This window comes from Neomonachus schauinslandi, chromosome 5, assembly GCF_002201575.2.
Source record: "Neomonachus schauinslandi chromosome 5, ASM220157v2, whole genome shotgun sequence".
NCBI lineage: Eukaryota > Metazoa > Chordata > Mammalia > Carnivora > Phocidae > Neomonachus > Neomonachus schauinslandi.
The window spans coordinates 78,509,779-78,523,870 of NC_058407.1; the positions used below are offsets into that span (position 1 = coordinate 78,509,779).

Consider the following 14,092-nt stretch of genomic DNA (forward strand, 5'->3'; position numbering starts at 1 on the left):
ACAGTATGGAGGTTCCTCAAAAAGTTGAAAATAGAGCTACCATATGATCCAGCAATTGCACTACTGGGTATTTACCCCAAAGATACAAAAGTAGGGATCCGAAAGGGTATGTGCACCCTGATGTTTATAGCAGCAATGTCCACAATAGCCAAACTGTGGAAAGAGCCAAGATGTCCATGGACAGATGAATGGATAAAGAAGATGTGGTATATATATACAATGGAATATTATGCAGCCATCAAAAGGAATGAGATCTTGCCATTTGCAACGACATGGATGGAACTGGAGGGTGTTATGCTGAGCGAAGTAAGTCAAACAGAGAAAGACATGTATCATATGACCTCACTGATATGAGGAATTCTTAATCGCAGGAAACAAACTGAGGGTTGCTGGAGTGGGGGGTGGGGTGGGAGGGATGGGGTGACTGGGTGATAGACACTGGGGAGGGTATGTGCTCTGGTAAGTGCTGTGAATTGTGCAAGACTGTTGAATCTCAGATCCGTACCTCTGAAACAAATAATGCAATATATGTTAAGAAAGAAAAAAAAAAAGAAGATAGCAGGAGGGGAAGAATGAAGTGGGGGAAATCGGAGGGGTAGACGAACCATGAGAGACGATGGACTCTGAAAAACAAACTGAGGGTTCTGGGGGGGAGGGGGGTGGGAGGATGGGTTAGCCTGGTGATGGGTATTGAGGAGGGCACGTTCTGCATGGAGCACTGGGTGTTATGCACAAACAATGAATCATGGAACACTACATCTAAAACTAATGATGTAATGTATGGGGATTAACATAACAATAAAAAAATTTTTTTAAAAAGATGAAGTAGTATGGGTAAGGCTTGACTCTCTTTAAAACTGAAACTACTGTGGGCAAATAAAATGGCATATTTTTTTTCCCCCAGAATCTTGCAATGGATTTTCTTTTCTTTTCTTTTTTTAAATTTTATTTTATTATGTTACGTTAGTCACCATACAACACCTCACTGCATCGAAAACTGGTGATGTATTGTATGATGGCATACGTTTTTAATCCAAGGAACCTGAATGGAATTCAGCCCAGCTCTTGCTGCCACTAATCGAAAATATGAGACTGCGACTTGGTTCATTTACCTCAAAATAGGTAAAACAGGCATGCTACGCATTTAGGCATGTTATCACCAAGCCAGACAACTTCTCATCAAGCAGAAAATCATGACCTAAAAGGAACAGTGGTTACTAACATTCATTGGCCGTGGATGCACAGCCGGGTCACGCCAAGTTTTGCGAGTGTGTGCTCAGGCACAAAATCCCTAATTACCCCCTGAATGCTCAGTGCTACTAATTCTGAGTGGGGACAGTGGGAATGTCCTGAGATGCCCTTACGTCCCTCCCCTCTCCTCCCAAGTTTCAAATCCAGGACTGCAAATGCCTGCATCGGGGATGCGGGGCAGCTCACACCAGCTTCTTCCCTGCTACTCAGGACCAAATCACAGGGCAAGTCTTCCCTTTGTCTTTGAAGCCTTTCTTTCTTGCCCTGGAAGCTTAGGAATCAGTCCACAATGACTCCCCCCCCCCCCCCAGTGGAGCTCAAACTGGTTAGATGGGGCCATCCAGAGTTCAATCAAAAAAGCAAATAACTTCAGGGGCGCCTGGGTGGCTCAGTCGGTTAAGCGTCTGCCTTCGGCTCAGGTCATGATCCCAGGGTCCTGGGGTCGAGCCCCTCATTGGGCTCCCTGCTCGGCGGTGAGCCTGCTTCTCCCTCTCCTCCCTGCTCATGCTCTCTCTCGCTATCTCTGTCTGTCTCTCTCTCTCAAATAAATAAAATCTTAAAAAAAAAAAAAAAGGCAAAAACTTCAGGTTTTAAAACCAGAGAAACACACTCATCCTTACCGCCCAGGACACGGCAGATGTGACATCTATTATTCCAGAAATAACTGTTATTATTATTCTACCTTTCCATATAATGCAGTTTCCCATATAAATTCTGGGAATAACAAAAGGCATGTGTTGAGAAGAGAAAACACACACACACACACACACTCACGTGAGCTTTAACGCAAAAGGAAATTTCAGGATGTTGCTTCTAAAAATTCAGATGCACTGGATATATTCCCCATGAAGCCACAAAAGAATTAGAAGCTAATTGAGGAAGGAAGCCTGCAACGTGTATTTAGAGTGGATAAAGTTTTTAACATCAGCTGCTTGACCACATACCTGCACATTTACCACAGCATAATTCTGTTCATATTGTAAAGTGAAGTACCCAGAATTAAATTACAAGTACTAGGAGGAGTTGGACAGAGTGGCCTGAAAGACCTCCAACACCGGGGACTACCATGAAAATGAAATTTATGTAACTTCTTGAGGACAGTTTTTTGGAACAGAGCCAGGATGTACAATACATGTTCTCAATCTAAGGAAGTGCTCAGACTGGCCCTATACAGCTTTAAATTCCTCATTCTGATTATGAAGGTTAGCATGCATCTGCTTTTAAAGCCCCACATAAGCGAAGTTTTATAAACAGATATATTTCATTAGGTAGAAAAAAAAAGGTTTCTGTTCACCGAGGATAAAAAGCAAAAGTTGTTATTTCTTCTGACTGAAGGAAATTATAGAAAGATTAAAAGTGTTGCTATAGCAAGTCCTAGAAGGGTTTCACGAAGCTACTGCATACGATATGGAAATCAGATGTCCCAAAATCAGTATCACAAAATGATCTTAAAATCAAAATACTAAAAATTGACTCACAATGAGCATACTCGCACTTCTCAAGACTAGTGATATTTATGAGAGCTCATAATGCTTGAGCAAATTTTTTTTTTAAAACACCACAGGTCACCATAGCAAAATAAAGCAAAAGTTAAGAGCCACCAGTGGAGTAGTTACATACTTTTAAAGTAGTGTGTTGACTTATTCAAGCAAGTAAAGGTCTAGTCTCTTCACACATTTATTTATATTTCTGCCAATTCTGTTACCTTTGCCTTAAAAATGTTAGCGAGAGGTAAATGACATTAGGCAAATACCCTACCACCTCTATTTTTCCTCCAACTCCCATGCTTTACCTACCAGACCACTCAAAACCTCCCCAGACATGGCATGCTCTCTGAATTCTATTCCTTCTGCATGGACAGTATTTCCCGCCCTTTCCTCATCCTTCCTCATTCCTTGAAGTCCAGCTCAATCTGGGCTTGGTCTGTGAAGTCTTCCTTGAATTACCTGTTCACTCATATGCCAGCTAGAGATTCCGGATGAACGCTCATCACGGCAGGCATCACACTGAACGAATTAGGTTAGACTTGGCTACATATATATTCCTCTCGTCCAACAAACTGTCTTCTTAGTGAGTAGGTTTGCCTTTGCATCTGACACACAGTTGAGTTCGAACCAAATGACTGCAGAATGAACAATGAATGATAGTGTTCAATAAACGCTGGATGAATACAAGATGAATGCTTGGTTGTAACTTGGCCCTCTTGCTTCTCAGCAAGACTTTTATTCGTGTTTTCCCTACAACCTGACATGTACTCAGTGGTTGACCTCAAGCCCGTAGTCCCTCTTCCTACCATGTTTAGGAGGTGTTCTCAGAGCCTTTTTAATGGACTATACTTGAGACTGTCTTGCATGAACTCCCTTATGTACTATCTTCTCCAAAGCATAGTAAATATCGCCTCCGACATCCTCCTTCTCTTTCCTCCTGCCAATCTTGGGGAAATTGAGTCTTAACTCCTTCTAAAAGCTCATTATTCCATATAACCTTTGGAACCTTGATTTCCTGCTTCCCTTATAATTATCACCTCTACCCTTACCATTCTCAATTTCTTCCTCCTAATGAACTTTCTTCCATTCCCCTCTCCAAAATCTACTCCAAGGCTCTGTGTCCACCACTATATTCACACCGCCCCCCTCCGTTCCTCTCTGCCTCTACAAATCCATTTTTCACAGCCAGTTCCCACCTCCTCCTTCTTACCTGTGCCATATTCCCTTTTCTCCCTACACTGGCTTCCGTTCTGTGTCTTGTCTTATCCTTCACCATTTAGCTTTTCATCATATTCTGCCATGGATGGCTTACTAGTGATCTTATGAGAGTTGGTCACTTATTCTTCGTAATGGTCCCTCAGGGCAAAACTATCTTACATTTCTCTTGATTCTCCCAAGATTCTTACAAAATCGTGAGCATAGAATTAAAAACACATTGAGTATCAACTCTTGTTGAGTCGATTTGACATCCAAAGCACTGAACACCAGCCCAAATTACTCAAAATCCCAGAGATGCCTTCAAAATAACTCTTCCTACTTTAACTCATGATGCAACCCCTTATTGACCACATTCGATCCAACTGGAAGTTTAAGTCAAAAGTGGCATCAACTTCGGGATTTTAATAGTATATAGCATCCAACTAATAGTGTGTGTGTGGAGGGGGATATGGGACACTAGGGAGGAAAAGGAAGGGCAAGGGATCCAGCTCGATGGTAACAGTGATACTGTAATTGAGGAACTCACAGTGTTTGCCAGATTTTCCTGGCATGACAGGGGGAAAATGTCTAAAAAGCTCGATTCCTTACAGAATTATAGAATCCTAAAGTTAGCGAGCAACCACACCTGGGAATATGAATTGCCTGGATTCACATGGCAGATGCTCCATACAATGTTAAAGGCACACTATACCTCACCCATTATCACCTAAATAGAAGCGCTTCTATTTATATTAATTTCCTTTTAATTATCAAGTATAAAGATGTAATAAATGTTAGCATCTTACCTTCTGTGCCTCCCTTTCAAAAAACATTTTATTACACAAAATTTCATTTTATTTATAAAAGTAGAGACCTTAGATACCCATCACACGGTATCAACAGTTATTACTTCAAGCTAGGCAGGAACATTTTGCCCGTTATTTTTACCTAAAGCATCACGGTATGTTTTCCTTTAATTTTCTTAGTTCTGTTGGTTTGCATTGGTCTCCAGTTGTCTCCCCTCTCCCCCCCAACCTTCGTTTTGCTTTATCCTTCTTTCCTGAGCTCTGTTGTCCTGTCTAAATCCTGAATCAACCAACAAGCAGTGATTTGCGACAATTACACTTACTTATGTTGTAACACAGAACTCAGTTTGAATATAACATTCCCAAATTAGAGTGGTGAGTAGCTAAATTAAAACGGGGAAAAGAAAATTGGTTCAATTTTATAAGGACAACAAATGTTAAGAAATAGTCAGACTGGTGTTGTAACACATACACACGCACCGCGCCCCCAACACACACACTCTCCACCGAAGTCAATACACTTATTTTTTAAATTAGTTTTAAAAACTGCCGTCCAGTTTTTGATTTCATGATTACATTTTTCAAAATTCCGTATCAAGAAAGAAAAAGGAAGGCGAAGCCTGCTAATGCTCTTTTAATTAAATGTTATCTCCAGCTACCCAAAGAACTCTCTCCTACAAGGGCCTCATGCATCCTAATCAGCATTACATCTCCACCACTGGGTGCAGAAATTCGTTGCCTGCCCTCTACTAGACACTGCAGTAGGAGGAGAGATGGAGAAAAACTGGAAAGCCATGAACATCACAGTCACATTTCACTGGGGTCTAACAGCACAAGAAGGAATCTCATACGCTACTCATATGCTACTGTCCAAAGAATCAACGAACGTGATTCTCAACAGTGCCGGAAATCAAGCCACCAGGCTCCCCTGTCCTCTCACCAAGTGTGATGGAATCAGGGTGGTGAGGTTCTCTCCTGGTGCTGTACATAATTATCTCGGGGCAACACCACTACCACTGGGAGCCACTGGAGCATCCCTTCTGGTTGGCTGGTGCCCCTACGTATTATCGCACCTCTGCCTCCATCAATCTTGAAACACCCCATTTATTTTTCCCTCTGAAATTTCTGTTATGGCTCTAAAAAATAAATACGAGACCAGGGCAACGGGGACAACCTTTTCAGGAAGCCCTCTATTTATTCCAAAATCTCAACATCTCCGCTCAAAAAGAAAACCAAAGGGAGAAATCAAGCTCATATACACTTCAACACACCCAAAAAGCCCAAGCGTGATGCTCTCCTAGAAAAAATGCCCATTTATTCAATGTCAGCAGAAAGTGCATTGAAGCCCGAAGCTCAGGAGAAGCCTGAATATGTTCTGTACTTTCCAAGTCGAGATTGCAGACATGGTCAAAATCAGACTATGGCTCTTATTTCTGGGTTTTAATTTTCTCAGTGCTTGTTTTCCAGAAACAGAAAGCACCTTCTTCAATCAATAGCCAACGGGAGCAAAAACACATGCTCTGGGGTGAGAAGGATCCCAGCAGCAGGCCAACTTCTAGGATGCACTACTCCACAAATGGAACTACATCCCAAAGGCCTGTAAGAGCCGCAGATGCCAAGTGCTTTCATCTGCCAATCTCATTAGAAATATCTTGAGGGAGCGTCCCTGGAAGTATTTGGTTATCTGTTGCCAAGCTCCAGTGGCTAGGCCATGATCCAGCGGATGCATGCGTAGCCCTTATTTGTGCCTCTGTGGCCAGTGCAGAGTTTGATGGCTATCTTTAGTGTCTCCTAAAAGGTTCTCTTAGACACCTTACTTGAGTAGGGGAGATGTGTTCTGGCCCTTCCTCACCTCATTTTCATGCACACCACCATGTTCCCTGAAGCTTCTGCAGGGCGGAGAAGGGTACATGTTGAGACTACGCTATCCTGGTCGCAGGGATACTCCCAAGCCCTCTGAGCTACAGAAGGATGAAGACTAGAAGAGCCCTAGAAGCTAAGGCCCAGCTCTATTCGAGTAGCTTACAATATTCATACGCTCACCCATTATTTCTTCGTTTCTGCAATATTTCCCGAAAGCCAGCAATGTGACAGGATGCAGATACAGCAAGAGAATCTTCTACTTTGAGAAGGATAACACGAGATCAAGAAAAAAGGCTGTCCCTGTTTTTCTTGCCACTTAGCGTTTCTTGACTCACTTTCATGAAAGAACAGACACATCTCTTTCCATTCAGTCCTCACCAACACAGGTCACCAGGGATTTCATTAAAAGTGCATCTCTCACTTATCACACTGCGCTGGCTTTTCCCAAGAATTCTGCTGACTCGCTCCATTCGTTGTCTTGTATCTGTGGATGCTTTTCATGGGAGTTTACCAGAAGCCTGGTGCCAGAAGGGGGGAGGCTCCTCCACGTTAGCGAGGACGTCTCAGTGAGACACTGCATAACTCAGATAATTTGTGACCCCGTACAGAATACAATCTTAAGATGTGCCTTGTTTGCCAAGGCTTGAACAAACATTCCCTGGAGGCACACATGAAAAGAGAAGCTGGGCAGAGAGCAGCGGGGGATCTGAGGATGGCGGGCCTGGAATGGGTCACGTGGAGGAGAGTCAGGGGCCTGGAGAAAACGTGCCTCACTTCTGAACTCTTTAAATTATGGGTATTTATTTTTATGAAACTTCTCCTAAAAATTTTTTGAAAAAGATACACTTGCAATTAATATCACTAATTTTTTAAATGTAGGAATAAGACAGAAATGTATTGAGACTTATCAGGTCAGAAGCCAGGGAGGCACACTTCACTTTATCTCATCAGCCACGATGCCTGGTTTGGACTTCTGTCATCGCATTTCCACTCACTTTGTTGAAAACTGTACTTTTGTCATTTCTCCTGATTTTGAGAATGCCTCATATTAAAACCGCCAAATAACCGGACACTTGTGGGATATTTCATGCCCTGATCAAGGTCATGATCCTCAACTTCATCTATTGGGAAAAGCACTGTATGAATGTTCTAGGCAACTCATGGAGTTAGACCTAAAGCAAACGGAAACTGCTTGCTTGGCTCAAACAATTTGACATATTTTTTCTATTTGCCCTCTTAAACTTAGAGCTTGATAAAGCATGTAATTCTCCATCATTAATATTTGTATTAACAGGATAACATTTCACAATCAAAACAAAGAATTCTACCTCAGTACTTGACCAAATACGGCATAGTCAATAGATTTTTTTTTTTTTTAACCACAGGAGAGGAACTTCTGAGTCTTAAACTTGTCGGTGTTTAGAAGGCTACAGCTATAGCTACTTTATTAAAACAAATTCATTCTTATAGATTTAATATCCCTTCTCCAGTAACAAACGACTAGTGTGACTATTTTCTTTCTTCTCATCCAGCTTCTGATCATATGAAACAACAACACAGGCAGCAGAAATCAGTAGGGAAGGAAGAAGTGACATCCGACAGGAAACCAGGGGATCTCCCTGGCCCAGGCGAAGTAATTAGAACTGCAAATGCCCAGTTGCACTAATGAGAAGATCAGTATCAGTCTTAAGTACGTGAACTCCCAAATTGGCTATCATTAAACATAAATGAAATCTTAATTATGCCACTAGTAATAAGTCTTTCCAAAATATTGTGAAAACTTCTCCATAGTCTGAAAAATGTCTATACTCTTGTCAAAAAAGTGAATTACGTACGAGTAACGTGTAATTGGAGCCAACACTCTCTTTCCCTCTTTGCAAAGGAATCCCATGATTTTCCCTCCACTCTCTACAATCCACTCTTCAGTGTATTACATTTTTGACTCATCCACCAGGCTCACTGACAAGCACTCATAAATTAGCTCATGGGACTCACAAGCCCATGTGGCAGAAGCTATTGTCCCCATTTCACAAATGAGGAAACTTGAGACAAACAATTTAAAAAATTTCCCCCAAATTATACAAGCTTCTAAGATCAGCGCCAAAATCAAAATTCAGGCCTGCCGTCTCCAGCGCCTGCATTGGTAAATGCCAAGATACAATCCAACCATCAATTTTATCACACTATTAATGTTCTCATTTTTGGTGGTGGTAATATACACACAGAAAATTTATCATTTTTACCATTCTTAAGTGTATTGTTCGGTGGCATTACTGTATTACAGAATGAACACTTTTTCTATCTTCTTTGAATATTTTTAGTGTCATTCTTTAGATTTTATTTGTTCTACACGTATTAAAACCGTGGTATTTACCACTGTGTTTGGGGAAAGGGCAGATCTGCCACACCATCCATCTTTGAGATGGATGCCTAGAAAGGGGCCTCATTGTTCAATGAAGAAGAACGCCATTTAAAGCCCAATTCTACAGCTTCCCTCACGCACTAGAACCGGCATGGCCCCCATAGACTGCTAGATGGCATCTTGTATCAAATACTGCTGCAGACCTCCACGTCGCTGCTTTTGGAAGCGTCTATTCACTGTACTTCATACTTGAATTGTTATTGGGTCCTTTTTATAGGACCTCCCAATAGTACTGAGAAAGCATTTATTACGTGCAAGGTTCTTTCCCTTACAGGACAATTTGTTTTGGGCCACAGCAGGTCATCCAAGCAAAATCTGAAAGCTAGTCAGTCCACCTTTATAGGCAAAATGAGGTGATGTGCTAGAACCCATGAAATGTACATTAACATTATCCTTAAAGGGAACTGGGATGCATTAAGGGATAAAAATCACAGCAAACCTGTTGCCCTGTACTTTTTTTTTCTTGTTCTCATCAGCTACTCTATGTTCTAAATTCTGGAATAAGCAACAAAAGATTCACAGCATGGGATCTGTAACGTGCCGATATCTACCATTTGACTCTGAAGCCATTCGACGACCGTTTCTGCTGTTGAATCTGGGATCTGGCATCTCAAACCTTCCTTTTCATCTGTGTCCATCATCTCTAATAAGCCACGCAGGTCTTCCACAAGGTGCAGAGCTCGAAGGCTTCCCATGAACGGGGAGGTGGGAGACTGGCAATCAAAAATCCCATTGGAATATTCCAGCGCCTTAGAACCTGGGTTTAAAAAAAAAAAAGCAAAAAAACCCACAAAATCACAGAGAGAGCAACAGGATTTATATTAGATAATATACTAAAGCTGAGGGTGGCAAGCAAGTCCAGTCACAGTGAGGGATAATCAAAACAAGCAAAAAGGAAAAGAAAATAATTCAATCATTTCCAAGTCATAGTGATTTGGTGCAAAAAATAAAACCCACATAATTGATGGTAAATATCAATCGCCAAATACCTAATTGGGAGGCCAACTGTGTAGTACAGTAAGAATATAATGAATGGGCTTTGGTGAAAGATGTGCTGACTTCATGGAAATAAGGGCTAAGAAGGTAGCAGATCAGCTTGGATAGAGCCAAGTACTCCCAAAATATAAATTTAGGTACCATAAAGTTTTGAGAAATTCCTTTAAAAAAAGTTTGCACATTGAGGTGGAAATTGCACAACATAATGTCAAGGGTAACAGGACCAACTCCCAGTTAATTTACCAGAATTTCATCTCTGGAGAAGTTCAATGAATTACATGTATACATTTGTGTATATATGAATGAGTGTGTATGTATTAACATTTTCTCCCATGATTTTATTTGCAGCATAGCATCAAATGCTCTTGCTAATATCAGCTTTAAAAAATAGTTTTACAGTCATTTTTTTCCTATTACTTATAAAGGAAAGCATTCTATGACTTAAATCTACATAACTCACCCAGAGCCTGTTCAGAAAGCACTCATATATACCTCTTCATCTCTTTGATTTTTATTTTCTGGTCTGCCAAATATACATACTATTAATATATGTACTAACTTCATATTTAAGTGTCAATAATTATGATATTTAGACTACCACCTCATTAATCTGAGGGTCTTATAATTGGAAGAAAACTGCGAACCGATGTGTAAATTCTCTCACCAGTTGGCTATACAGCTTTGATCAATTCCAACCATGGGGAGAGGAATTTTCTTTCAGTTAGTCCATTCCACTGACCTTCCTTAAAACTGGACCAAATGATCTGGACCAAAATCTGCCAAACCATAATAATGGTAACCATTGATATGCTAGGCCCAATGCTAAATGCTTCACATAACCTCTGCATCAATCCCCTCAGAAACCATGTAAGGCTGAGAGGAGAATCCAGAAAAACAGAAATTGAGGAGAGTATGCTAGGGAAAGGGAAGAACTAAAGAGCATTAAAAACAAAGCAGACTATAATGTCCTATTCCAGCAGTTTTAAGCATTAGGATCACCCGATAATACATTAAAAATAGATGTGCCCACAATAACCTTCTACTCTGTTAAGTCTCCATCACAAAACGAAGTGGGGTATAGGGGAGAGGTGTGTATATAGAAAAACTCCTCAAATATGTGCAGTCATATCTCCCTCCTACCTTAGGTGGAGAGCTACTGATATTAATTTGAGAACATAAACCCAGGTCCTACCCATTAACCTATTGACCGACTCAGGGTGAGGTGGGACCCAGGAAATCTTGATTTTCTGAATAACTCTAATGTTGGTCCTGAAGCCCTACCAGGGTTAAGGAACAAATACACTCATCTAGTGGAGTATATAAAATGTCAACCCTCAACTACTGTCCAGAAATACCACTTCTCTTGACTAGAGTTTCACTAAGAGTTTAAGGTTGTAACCTCTGATAATAGCTTAGATCTGGCTCTGGTTATATTTTTTGAAACTATGACACAGTAAGTCCAATCTCTTTTCCACCTAATAGTCCTTCAACTGTGTGAAAGTATCTCTCATGCCTTGAGCAAGAATATACTTTTCCAGGTTAAACTTAACCAGTTCCTTCCTTACCAGATGAGGCTGTTAAATTCTTCACCTTCATGTTCGCCTCCTCTTAAGTTTTACCAATAACCTCTTTGAAATTGGTATTCCAAGAACTGAATACGGTACACAAGATGTGGTCTAATCTACAAAGGAGGTCAAATTAAAATCTGGTCTTGGGATATACAAGTACAACAAAGGAGGCCAAACTATGACATGCCATGTCCCTCAAGGGAAGAACCTCTGACAAGGAAAACCCCTGTGGTTTCTTCGAACCACTAAAACAGAGTAGGGTCAAATTTATGACCAGAGAAGATAAGCAACAGGGGCCAGAATAGCTAGAATGGAGGAGCAGTAGAAGCCAAGAGCATCTTGACCCTGACCATCAGGTGGATGACAACCCCACCCACTAGCTCCTTCAACCCTCTCTTCATGACCATGGGTTCCTAAATACATAAAGGTACTTCTCCTGTGACAAAACACAAAACGTGACATGAGACCTTAGGGAGCCACTACCCCTGGGAGACCACAAGGGCATGAAAGGGTTCACCTACTGGTCAGTCCCTTTGGTCATGATGAGAAAACAAGGAGGTCATGGTCTACACTGTTTTTGCTCCACTTCCACAACACAGAATCGCTCAAGATTCTTAACAAGTGAGGAATATGACCAGATCTGTGTTTCAGAAAGGAAATTGCGGTAGTCTAGAAAATGATGGAGTAGACCGGGAAAGCAAGAGTGTCAAGAACATCAAGGGAGAGGGTTGCTAGAATAAAGCAGGGCAGAGGTAAGCACAGACAGGACAGATTTTAGAGGGAATCAAAGGGAATGTTGAATTTAAAGGGAGAAAGAAGTGATAAAACTTGACTAAGCAGGGACTATGAGGGACAAAGGTCTAGAGTGACTTAAATTTCTATTTAGGAAACTGCGTGGATGGAAGGTTATGAAATTAGACGAGATAAAGACTACTAGAGAGGCTTCTGAGGAAAGAAAATGAGCTCAAAGCTTTACCTGATGACATGGATGTGCATCTAGGCTATTTCAAAGGAGATACCTGATTGGCAGTTAGAGACCCAAAGCTTAGCAGAGAATTGAGAAAGTAAATAAAAGTGAGAGTCATTGGTGGGACAGTAAATGTCGAATTCAAGGGAACAGATCAGAATATCCATGGATACTGGGTAGAGCAGTATCCCTCAAAGTGTGGCCCACAGACTACCTGCACCGAAATCACGTGAGATGCAGTTTATCCTTGAGTCAGAACTCTAGGATGCAAATGGAATTTGACATTTTAAAATAAAGTTTGAGAATAATACTGGTATAAAATGGAGAAGAGGGACCAAGGTGAAACCACAGGGGATCTAGAGGCAGCCAATAAATGAAAATAAGAAAGTGGAAAGGTAATAAAAGAGTCGGAATGGAAAAGCCAAGAGCGCAGTGTAAATGTCCTGAGTCCGTCCTTCAGAGGACGCAGATTACCTGCTATAATCCCATCCATCTGCTCCAACGCCGCTGCCAACATGTCACTTGCGTCACTCATCATTTTGGTATCTGTCAAGGGCAAATTCCAACCTAGATCTGAAAAAACAATGATGTTACCATTATAGCCTTTAAATGACACATGCTTCCTGGCAGGTGGGATAGCTCAACGTCAAATTACAACCCCACCTAGACGTCAGATAGGGAGAGAGAATTTCTGCAGTAGCAGAGCTCAATTACCTGAGTCACTTAACACGCTGTGGCCGGCCGTCTACCGTACTGCAAGACCACATGCTCTACCAGGTAATAAAATAAATAAGTTTCAGCTATTGCACGCAAGGTGTTTAAAGTCCAGTAGAACAGTTTCCATGATGCACTCTACAGAGCTCGAGGCCTCCGTGAAGGGCACCAGGGATGGCTGTGGAAACTTCCTGAGGGCCATCAGGAATGCTCAGTAGGTGAGATTTTTTTTCTTCCTGCACCAGCCCCACCCAATTTCTGCTCTTTCAATTTTGCCTTTGTTTTTTGTTTTTTTTTCCCCCTCTGTATAAGGATTTACCATAGGACTTAGCTAAGAAAAGGGTTTACTAGTATATATAGTGAACACACACACAGCCACGGTATTTTGTAATATAACAACAACTACCATGTACAAGTGTCTACAGTGGTCCCTCTACATGTACATAAATTATTCATAATCCCTAATCATGACAACAGCCCAATAAAATGGATACACTTGTTTCTATTAGATAGGTGGTATCAAAGATGTTTGTTGGTTTTTGCATAGAAACACAGCACATAAATATATATGGTAAAGGCCAGGTTTTAACCTAGGTCTGTCTGACCTCCACTATAATACATATTAAATTTCTGTTTATCTCATCTTATCTGAAAAATAGGTTTATGCTGAAATTATGACACAATCTACTCATTCTTTTATCTGTTACAAATATATTGGAATTTTTCTTCCAAAAAATTTAATTATGAACAAGAAAAGCTCAAGGCTATGTGATTTCCAATATAAATTAATGCGCTTCAAGTTCCAGACTAAGCACCCATGA

General features: G+C 41.0%; 1 protein-coding gene across 4 annotated transcripts in view; it reads right to left on the reverse strand.

The window, feature by feature from the left end:
• Window positions 1-13,124, reverse strand: part of PPFIBP1 (PPFIA binding protein 1) — a 58,995-nt gene extending 45,871 nt beyond the window's left edge. For 3 of the 4 annotated variants that reach the window (XM_021690403.2, XM_021690399.2, XM_044915442.1), the window contains exons 1-2: window positions 13,032-13,116; window positions 9,578-9,783 (exon numbers count right to left, since the gene is read on the reverse strand). In XM_021690403.2, coding sequence (XP_021546078.1) covers window positions 9,578-9,783; window positions 13,032-13,095 — 270 coding nt within the window. In that variant the 5' untranslated portion in view covers window positions 13,096-13,116. Of the gene's footprint in view, window positions 1-9,577; window positions 9,784-13,031 lie in introns of all 4 variants that reach the window. The other variant, XM_044915441.1, reaches the window with a different exon arrangement.
• Between the last annotated feature and the right edge of the window lie 968 nt (window positions 13,125-14,092).